The sequence below is a fragment of the Ammodytes marinus genome, assembly GCF_949987685.1.
Source record: "Ammodytes marinus genome assembly, chromosome: 9".
NCBI classification, from domain to species: domain Eukaryota; kingdom Metazoa; phylum Chordata; class Actinopteri; order Uranoscopiformes; family Ammodytidae; genus Ammodytes; species Ammodytes marinus.
In genome coordinates this window covers 18,854,546-18,864,625 of record NC_137213.1, presented here as the reverse complement: position 1 = coordinate 18,864,625, position 10,080 = coordinate 18,854,546, and the positions used below count along the sequence as shown (strand labels likewise).

The 10,080-nt window shown below is 42.1% G+C and overlaps 1 protein-coding gene across 1 annotated transcript in view; it reads right to left on the bottom strand.

Annotated features, from left to right (window-relative positions):
• Positions 1-821: 821 nt before the first annotated feature.
• Positions 822-10,080, bottom strand: part of pde4ca (phosphodiesterase 4C, cAMP-specific a) — a gene marked incomplete at its 5' end in the record, with an annotated part of 37,246 nt that continues 27,987 nt past the window's right edge. The window contains 10 exon segments of the mRNA XM_080034407.1: positions 822-4,346; positions 4,731-4,913; positions 5,625-5,747; positions 5,910-6,064; positions 6,254-6,353; positions 6,500-6,664; positions 6,846-6,944; positions 7,062-7,175; positions 7,177-7,244; positions 7,334-7,427. Of these exon segments, the coding sequence (XP_079890533.1) occupies positions 3,828-4,346; positions 4,731-4,913; positions 5,625-5,747; positions 5,910-6,064; positions 6,254-6,353; positions 6,500-6,664; positions 6,846-6,944; positions 7,062-7,175; positions 7,177-7,244; positions 7,334-7,427 (1,620 nt within the window). The 3' untranslated portion in view covers positions 822-3,827.

The following is a 10,080-nucleotide window of genomic DNA, read 5'->3' as shown; positions in this document are numbered from 1 at the left end:
ACAGTGTGTAAGGAGGATTGGCAGGACGACAGACCAATCAGAGTAGAGGGTCCACTCATTCGAGCAGAGCCCCTCCCCTCCCACCGTGTAACAAATGATGAATTGGGGGTTTAATTCAGGGCTATTGGAAATAATAAAAAGTACCTGAACTGTAAATAATGTTGTTATACTACATTGTATCAAAAGATACTCATTATAAAGCATGGCCTTTGTACTTTTATATAGCCTAATGTATAAATTATAGCCTAATAAAATATTATTGTATAAAAATAACTTTAATGTTGTACTTGGTTGAGGTTGAAGCTACTTTCAGATATTTTATATAATTTTAGTAATACATCCTAGAATGGTGCATCATATTTAAGAAGCTCTTTATGAGTTTTGTATTTAAATGTTAATCTGCAAAGTGTCTAATAACTACAGCTTTTACATAAATGTGAATGTCCTCTGAATTGTAGTGTATCAGTAGTATAGCAGTAAAGTGGCATACGATGGAAATAGTCAAGGTAAGTGCAAGTGCCTCTAAAACTGTAAACTGTGTTCCATATTTACTTTCATATCAGCGCATTTGTATTCATCATGGAAACAGATTGTGTTGCATATATTTGGATGCCATGTATGTTTGGATTTTAATCAAAATCAAAATATTGGCATAGTAATGCAAGATTATCCTTCAAACGTTTTATATTCATGTAACTCCCTCATAAAAGCACAGAACAACACGTCAAAGAGTGAAGAGTTTTTCCTTTATTGGCAAGGCATAAAGTTCTAGTTGAAGAGAGGGCTAACACACCCGCAGTTAAACAGCAGAATTTGGATTGTCAAAGCTGCAGAGTCTTAGTTCATGACCCATATTCATAACACCTCTAAGAAAAAGAAATACTGATGTGGATGACTGGAGGCTGTATGTATTTTATCTTCACTATGAATCAAAGGAGTCTCAGATCAACACACTTAAGATCCTTCGCAAGTACGTGATCAGTGGAAACAGAGGAAGACAGGGGAGGGGCAGATGTTTCAGAGGAAAAAAACCCAGGCGTAAATCTGTCACCCGACTATTTTTGTTTCAAGAAAAGAACATGAAAGTGAGTATTTTTGCTTATGTATAATGTTATTTGCAGATATAGGAATTTAAATGAGAAGGAAAAAACTGCTGAGTAATAGTTGAAATCTGTCCTGTTTGACTTTCTCTCGCATCAAGTTACGTCAGACTAAAATAAAGTCTACTGTTCCATCCTTTCTGACAGATAACACAGAAATAATAAATACACTGTACACAAAGCACTGTGAGGAAAATGTACAAAATCAAACAATTAGTGACACACAGAGAGACAGAATCTATGCATGTTGTGCTGGTTAAACTGCAGTAATATAGTCTTTAGTGTTGAAAGCATCCTTGAGTTTTGTTGGTTTGGTGATGTTGATGGCCACAGAAAGGATTGCACATGTTCTTGTTTTTTACTCCAGCCTGTCAGTGAACATCTATGGCCAGAAAATAAAAATCCCAAGTTTGAAAATAAGGCGTAGAAAAAAAAACACATTAACATGATTTACTCTATTAAATGGTATTAAAATAAAGTTTTTCCACATGTTACATTTTGTAAGGATTCTAAAATACTTTTCATGTCCTTTGAATCCGGCAGCCAATGTCATGCGGTTCAACAAAACACATTTTTTTTGTACAGTTAGTTATAAAAAAAAAAAAAAAAAAAAAAAACTTCAGTCCCTCCAACATCCAACTTTTAAAGAGCTGTAGAGATCCAGCCCGTGCAATTCAACTCAAACACCAGGCCATTTGCCAACAGGAAAACAGGGAAACAGTCAACGTTATACATGTTTGACTGTACTTGAAGTGCAGAACTGTAAAAGTACCATACAAAGTGCTTTGGTTGTTTTTTTCTTAGCAAATACATCAAAAAAGTCAACCCAGTCATTTACTCTCACACATACACCCACATACACACAAAAAAACACATCACTGTTTTTAAGACAATATCAGTTTCAGTTACTGTTTGAACAGGAGTTTTAAAAAAAAAGGAACAGAGACACTAGGGTCAGATTGGCACAGAGGGTGCTACAATCAACCAACTTTATCAGTCACTGATGGAAAGTAGCCAGTGGCAAAATGGAAATTACAGTACGGGTTGTGCTCGTGCTTGCTTGGCACTTGTTTTGTCATTGACTATGTCCCTGTGAAGAGCGAAATATTGATCAATGAGAGAGAAAAAAGATGAAAAAAATGACGGCACAGCAAACTATCTCTTGGTAACCTCCTGGATCTTTTACAGCTACAGTGATGCTTGGCAACCCTTCTAAAACACTACCCTTATCAGTCCAATAAATAACTGTAAGTGGATGTTACCAAAAAAATAGTATTTCAGTAGATGTATACTGTGTTTGACACGTACGGATGGATAGTTTAATTTTTAGCTGTATACTGTAGCGTTTAGTTTTTGCATGTCTGTGCTGGTTGCTTGACAACCAATGGCATACTGTTTCGCGGTCAACAGCCTCCAACGTTTTCATGTTTTGACCCAAGCCCTTAAAAAGCCACAATGAGGGCTAGCTGTGAACAAAACTGTAAAGTGCTAAACTTGAAGGCAAAACTGATAAAAAACCATTAGTAACTTCAAATTTGAATGAAAAACCACATAAATAATTAAATAGAGCAACACATCTGAAACATAATTGATATTTTGGATAGTCCTAGAGTTAAATACATTTCAAATGTATTTTCCATATAGGTCTATGCAAAACCTTGCAAATCATCTGCCACCAGTGCCAGAACTGTAGTTTCACTAGTCAACACTGGGAGGCAGCATGTGCACAGCTCACACTGCTATGAATGTTATTCCTTGACTGTACAGCACTACACTCACCATGGCTCAGTTTTGTCGCTGTCACAATATATAGTATAGGATTATAAAAATCTGAAAAAAGCCTGAAACAACTGAAAATTTTAAAATCAAATGTACTGCCAGCCACTTCATTATGATTATATTCTCCTTTCAAAACACCTGCTGCAAATGATGAAATGGGCCGTGCAACACCAACAGGAAAAAAAGGAGTGCTAGGTATACAATTATATTGATAGAGTCACTGAAAATATCTGCAACATTTAAAGTTTCCTGCATGAAATTCCGCATTGCTCCTTTGTGCCATTAGTTAGCTTACACTCCTCTGAAGTCTGCTATTTACTATATTTCCATGTGCTGTATTTCAATGTCTGGACCTTAATAAAAGAAAACAGAACAAACAAACACAATAAAATAAAAAGGAAGGCGAAACAGCATTGTTCCTGCAAATTGCAAGTTTGGCAACATGTTCTAGAAGACTCTGTCTTGTTTTCAGGGTCACACATTACTTCCTCACTTTCTTCACGAGTACTCCAAAAGAGGAAGACGGTTGTCATTGTCATAGTAGACCTTGGGTTGGCTGGTAAAAAGGAAGTTTTTTTTTTTTAAATTTGTATTGTCTCTGTAGAACTGTACCCACAGTATGTCTGAGCGAAAGACGCAGAACACAAAGGAGTGGTCCGAAACTTGGTTTCCTGTCCTCTACTGGAACAGGGAGTCTATCCGTTCCTCTCCAGTGCAAGTGACTGCTGTGTAAAAACTGCAGACTTTCTTATCACCCCAGCTTACACACCCGACCGCACTACCCTACTGCCTACCCCCTGAGGCTTGCTGTCACCCCTGTCCACACAAACCAGAGGTGGCCGTGTTCGGTTGGAGTGGCCAGGAAGGGAGTGACAGAGGATGAGGCACCAAAAATCAAGAAAAATAAACAAAAAGAAGGCCAAAAGAAAAAACAACTTTTGACTGGTGCTATGTGCCAATCCTGAAGCTTGGTGCCCCCGAGATGCTTTCCTGGTCTTCATCGTCTCTGTCTTCTGCCATATCTTTATCAGAGTCTAAAGAAAACGTCCTGACTGATTCAGCCATGCGCTTTTTGGAGAGCAGGTGGGTGGTAGCAGACACTGCATCAAATCCACTGCCAGGACCACCAGTTCTGGAGAGCTCAGGCCCCTTGCTGCTGCTGCTATAGCCCTCCTCTTCCTCGGCTGGACTCTCGGTGTCGGACTCTCCTTCTTCTTCCAGGGTTAGCTCAAACTGGAACTTGTCAAGCGAGGTGAGGCCACCTCCGCCCCCGCCTGGCGCTGAATCTTCCCCAGCAGGGTCTACCTCCTCCTGGTCGTCTGGGTGGGGTGAGGGGCTGTGGGGGATCATGCTCTGGTACCACTCCCTGTTGTCCTCCAGCGTGTCCAGGATCTCCTGTGCATCTGGGTGGACCAGGTCGGCCCAAGTCTCCCACAGAGGATGAACAATGTAGTCAATGAAGCCCACCTGGAAGACAGAGGCAAGACGTTGTTTAAGTTACTTGTAACTTAAGTTAAGTTGCTTCATTTGTCAATTAACACAAGGTTACGTTGAAATATGTCTTTTTGCCCATCCGCCTCACAATACACAACACTCCAGAAGGGGATCCTCATCGCGCACAGTCAGCCATAGTACAGCGCCCCTGAAGCAGTTTTGGGGTTAAGTTCCTTGCTCAAGGACACAATGATGGAGATGGTGGGCACTGTAGATGTAATACCAGCCACTTATAGTTGTACACATAACAGCCTTATTATATCTCTATAAGGATTCCTTCTTTTTATCGGTTTGTGACATACTGAATACTTGAACATCTCGATTTAACAGTAGATTTTTGTGACTTTTATTCTGTACCTGGTTCTTCTCTATCGAGGCATTTTGTTTGTCACACATGGGGCTGATCTCCATGCCCTTGTCTCTCTCCCGGTCGCCCTGGGTGAAAAACTCCACCATGATGCGGTCGGTCCACTGCCGGTACAGCTCAAGAGGCTTGGTGGGGTTGCTGAGGTCTGCGCAGTGCACCATGTTCTGAAGGACCTGCGTTGACAAAAGAGAACTTTGTTAACAACAAGGAACTTTTCGGTTGGTGTTAATTCTAGCTGCCCCTTTGGACAAAAGCGGTAGTGTTTTATGACTCCAGCTCCTGGGTGAGCGTATCCATGACAAAGGCATTAAGAAAAATTATATAAAAATAGCATTCTTTTCACTGATGGTCTCATTTGCTGTTACATGTCATTTATGATTATCAGAGAAAAAATGTGACTGTTACAGAAATATTAAAAAGTTCCTCGCAGATAGATATTTTAATATCAAATGAAAAAGAAAAAATACCTTCACAACATTTTTACTTTGAGCTTTTCTGGTTGTTCTGTTTCACCCATGGTTTCACCATGAAGTGAAATGTATTGATACCCAAGCTCAATACTATAAAGTGCTTAGCAGCATTCATTGATTTTTCGTCACTTGTAAACACTTTATTAAGTGCTTATGGCAAAGTGTTAGCAGATACACAGAGAAACATTAGGACTGGTTTAAAGTTGTGTTTCTGCTGAACACATGTTAAATAATAGCAGGGAAACTGAGTTGCAGACTCATCTGATAAACCATAAAACACTGTGTAGCCTTGAGGCAAACTTATAATTCTTTCTGAGTTTGACACCTTCCATATTACACTTGGTAACATTATTAATTGGTAATCCAAAAATATTGGCCAGTCAAACAACAACCACACAGGAGAACTGTTATCACCTGTATGCGGTCTGAGTAGTTGTCCAGCAGAAGGACTCCCAGACTGGTGACTTTCTTGGTTTCCACCATGGTTTTCAGGTCAGCCAGTAGGTTCATGTGTTTAGACATGTCTGTTGCCAGCACCTGTAGGGTAAGAAATAAATAAATAAAATACAAATAAAATATTTGAATAAAACACAATGTTGTGTTGTTGTTTCAATACCGGTAAGTCAAACCCAATTACTGAACTGAGGCAAGAACAGAACTATGTCTACAATCTTAAGGGTTCCACCGAGCTTTTCTTACCATATCAATCACCATTTTGCGCAGCGACTGTCTCTGCTTTTTGCTGAGGTTCTGGAAGATGTCGCAGTTGTCTTCCTGCAGAAGCTTAAAACCAACAGCTAGGTGATGATTCTCCAGAACCGACGAGTCATTGTACATCAGGGCGAGCTCTGAGTCTGAAAGCGGAAAACAAATTTTTAAAAGTTTACACACAGCACTGCAAACTACTTAAAGGGGAAGCACATTCATACAAAATCCCAATTTCTTCACAGACGCGTGATTACAGGCACCTCATCTTAATCATATATACACTCAGCGCACCCACGCACAATTCACATAATCCCGGTGGAGCTATGCAAACTCACTGGTGTTAATGAGAAACTGATTGGAAACTCCGGGGTGATCCACATCATGGATGGCGCTGGCAAACAGAGCGGCGAGGATCTCCAGATCAGTAAACACAGCCTTTGGACGACAGGAGAGGAAGACAGGGACAGTCAATATGAGTGTGTGGATGCTTGACGTGACATGACATGTACAGATCCTTTAACAATAATAAGAGTTTGTATCTGCTCTTTTTCTCTCGGAGTGAACTAGAGTGTTTTGTTTACCTCCAGAGCAGGGGTGGACAGCAGGACATGTGTGGACTGGACTACGTCTGCGGCATGGATGCTGTTGTGGTAGGCCACGTCCGCATGATAGTGATCCTCCAGAGTCATCATAAAGGTAACAAAAGTGTTGGCTGGGATCTTAAAGGACTTGAGGAGATCACGTTCCTATAGTAGCAGGCAGAGCCGGAGCACAACAGACACCAGGTCAGCTTAGGTGAAGAATAATTTCATAGTTTTACTCATTCGTTTACTAGCTTGATCCTTTTCACTTACTACTAATCATTTCGAAGTTATGCAGGATCCTACTCTTGTTGGAGAACTGTACAGTATTGCTGAGATGTGTTACCTGGAAGATGGAGTACATGGTGACCGTCAGTGGGCGATTCCCTGAATACTCGGAGACCTTAAAGATGTCAATGCCCCATCTGTTTATGTCCTCCAACTCCTGCCAGTAGACAATAAGCACAAACATATACCATTGAAATCTACAGTGCAAAGGGAGAATATATTAACAAAAACAATGCAGGATCATTTGAACGATGTGTTAAACTAGCTCTCTCACCCTGGCTAGCAGACCTTCCTGGCTGGCGTTGACCCCAAAGCGAGGGATGGTGGAGGGGGCGAGGCTGGGGCTGTGGGTGGCCTTCTTCACACCGCTGATCTGGGACATGGGCCGTCTTCTTGTCCTTGTCCTTCTCCTTCTCCTTGGTTGGGGTGGACATGATGTCCATGTCATGTGGCTTCTCTGTCAGATGAGAGACATATAAAGTATTAGCACCGCAGCGTGTGCCCTCCCTTAATGTTGTGGATTGTACAAAGTCAAGGAGTTTTTACCCAGGAAGGTGCTAGAGATAAACTCAGACACCTGGTTCCCCGAACGGCTTGTTTCTGACAGCTGGGTGAGCTCCCGGTTCAGCATCCTCTTGAACTGGAAAGACAAACACACACACACAAATATTCATAAGTTTGATCACACACATTTTATTGAACAAACTAATTCAAACAGAGGCAGCCCATTAAAGCAACACCAACAAAAAGCATGCACATGTGTTTGTGTGTGTGTGTGTGTGTGTGTGTGTGTGTGTGTGTGTGTGTGTGTGTGTGTGTGTGTGTGTATCACGTCACACACAGTGCAGCTGAGATGATTGGATATAGTAAAGTGCATGGCTGATTTTACGAGTAGTAGCCTGCAACCAAACACAAGCCGCAGACTATGCATGTTCTCATCGTGTCTATTGATGCTGAAATCTACTAATCTAATCTGCAGCGGTGTGGAATCTCAGAGAAAGTGCACTGTCTCATCTGGAATAACATCTGTCCACTCCTTCACAGTCATTCACAAAACAAGCAACATGTGAGCCTCCAGCAGTTTCACCCCCCCCCCCCCCCCTTCCAACCCCGCTCATCCCTCGCCTCTACTTACCTGAATGAACATCCACGACACGGTGAGGGAATAACTCACTTCTGGCATTTCAGCGCAAAGTCAAGCATGGGAGCAAAATAAACAAAAACTAAGCGAGACAGCTGAGCTTTCTGGCCGCTCTAGCGACTACAGCGGGGAACACTTTGTGCTCCTATATTGCTTGCATGAGCAAAAAATCCATTGCAAGCAGACAGTCCGCTGGTTAGTGCTGAAGAAAGCTTTCATCAGTCGGGCTGAGCAGATGAAGGGGGCAAAATAACTGCTCAGAGGTCCGTGGAAGAGCAAGAGAGCAGAAGCACAGCCGACGGGATGCTGTGGCATGCGAGGAGCCACACTCCATCACTCCATCCCTGTGACTCTCCCTCATTCACTCGGTTACTGCCTGCTCCTGTGTGTGTGTAAACAGAGGGAGAACGAGGTACTCTAATCCCCTCCTCTTTCAAAAAATGCCTAAGAATAGCAGCCAATCAGGCACCTGCTGCAGCAGAGGTTGGGGAAGACCCCGGCCCTCATTGGACGGGAGATGAACAAAGTGGGCAGGGCAGTTCGTGTCGGAGGCGGAGGAATCGTGAGACACCATGTGCACCAAGTTTGAAGAAAATATGAAGGAAAAGCTTTCAATGGATGTGTGTGTGTTGGAGGGGGGGGGGGTCATTCATGTTGTTAAAAATAAGAACAGAACACCACGTACCATTAAGATGTGGCAACATCGACCATTATCATGATGAATATGATCATAAACAGTTCACAAAATATTTGACACAAACGTAAACACAGAGCAGGCTGCCTTAGAATAAAGACAATAATACCTTGATGTGTGGAAATAAACCCAAATTAAATAGAAGAATGCTTCAATGGCACATTTTGGTGACGAGCTGAACATCTATATGTTGTTATGATATTAAGTGACAGGAAGTCACAGTTTATTTGTTTTCATATTATCACCCAAAAAGTGGTGGTGTAATGAAAAGCATTCTGAATAAAGCTTAATGACAATTTCCTAAACCATAGACATACTGTACATTTCTCTGTGGTCCAGAGATACCTGACTCCTCCGTATAGACATTTTCAGGGGTAATTAAACAACGTACTTTAAAAGTAACTGTTCGTTAGTTGTGCTAGCCACACGGAAATAATGTTCACTTCGGCTTCCCACGTGCCTTCTTTTGTTCCCAAGTGCTACCGTGGATATTTCTCCCCCACTGACTGAAGCTGCTCATTGACTTATATGCAGCAACAGGGGGGTGGCCTCCCACCAAAACCAGCGCCTCCACCACGTGAGCCAGGCGTGTGTAATAGTAAAGGCATCCATGCAGGCAACATGTGCGACGGGAGGCAAGGAGGGTTTTTGTACATGAGTATATGTGTATGTGATGGGAAGAAGTGTGTGTACATGTAACGGGTGTGTGTGTGTGTGACGTGTGGGCGGGCTAATCATGGAATCACATGATCGCAGTGGCTCCTGTCTGAGGATGGGAGGAGACAGATAAACGGTGGAGGAATGGATGAGAGAGAAGGGATGGGAGGGGGGATGCCGTTAAATCTCCAGCTCTCCCACTGCCTAATTCACATTTCCCTGCACATTAGTAGGGGGAAGAGTGTGTCTGCGTGTCTAGTCTCTATTTGCGTGCATGAAAACAACCCCGGCCCATTCATGGAATACGCCCATCTTCTATTCATATTTTCCTGATGGATTCTCCATACCAGTGAGCTTTCAGACATGTTTAGGGATCAGGGGAGGTGAACTACACTTACGGTGCATTGCACACAATCCACATAGTGTCGGGCCTACTCTAAGTTGGGCTGTAGAACATTCATTCTTATGAATTGCTTTCATTCTTCGCTCTAATAAAAGAAAAATGCTGACGGACCAATGCAATTTTATTCATTTAAAAGTTGAATCATGGCTATTAATTTCTCATCTGAAGCAGCAGTTGCAGTGATGTCCGAGAACAACAGGGGGGTTGGAGGGAACTGCTCGATATGTATGGATATTTTAACGACCAGGAGCTAAAATTGATCTCTGGTCAATTGCGGCACACGTTAAAATATTTCAATGTAACTTTGAATTGTAAATGATTTTTTTTTTAGTGTACAAGTCAGTGTTGAGTACATGGTCATCTACTTGTAACAACATTCATGGAGTCTGGTAAGTCTG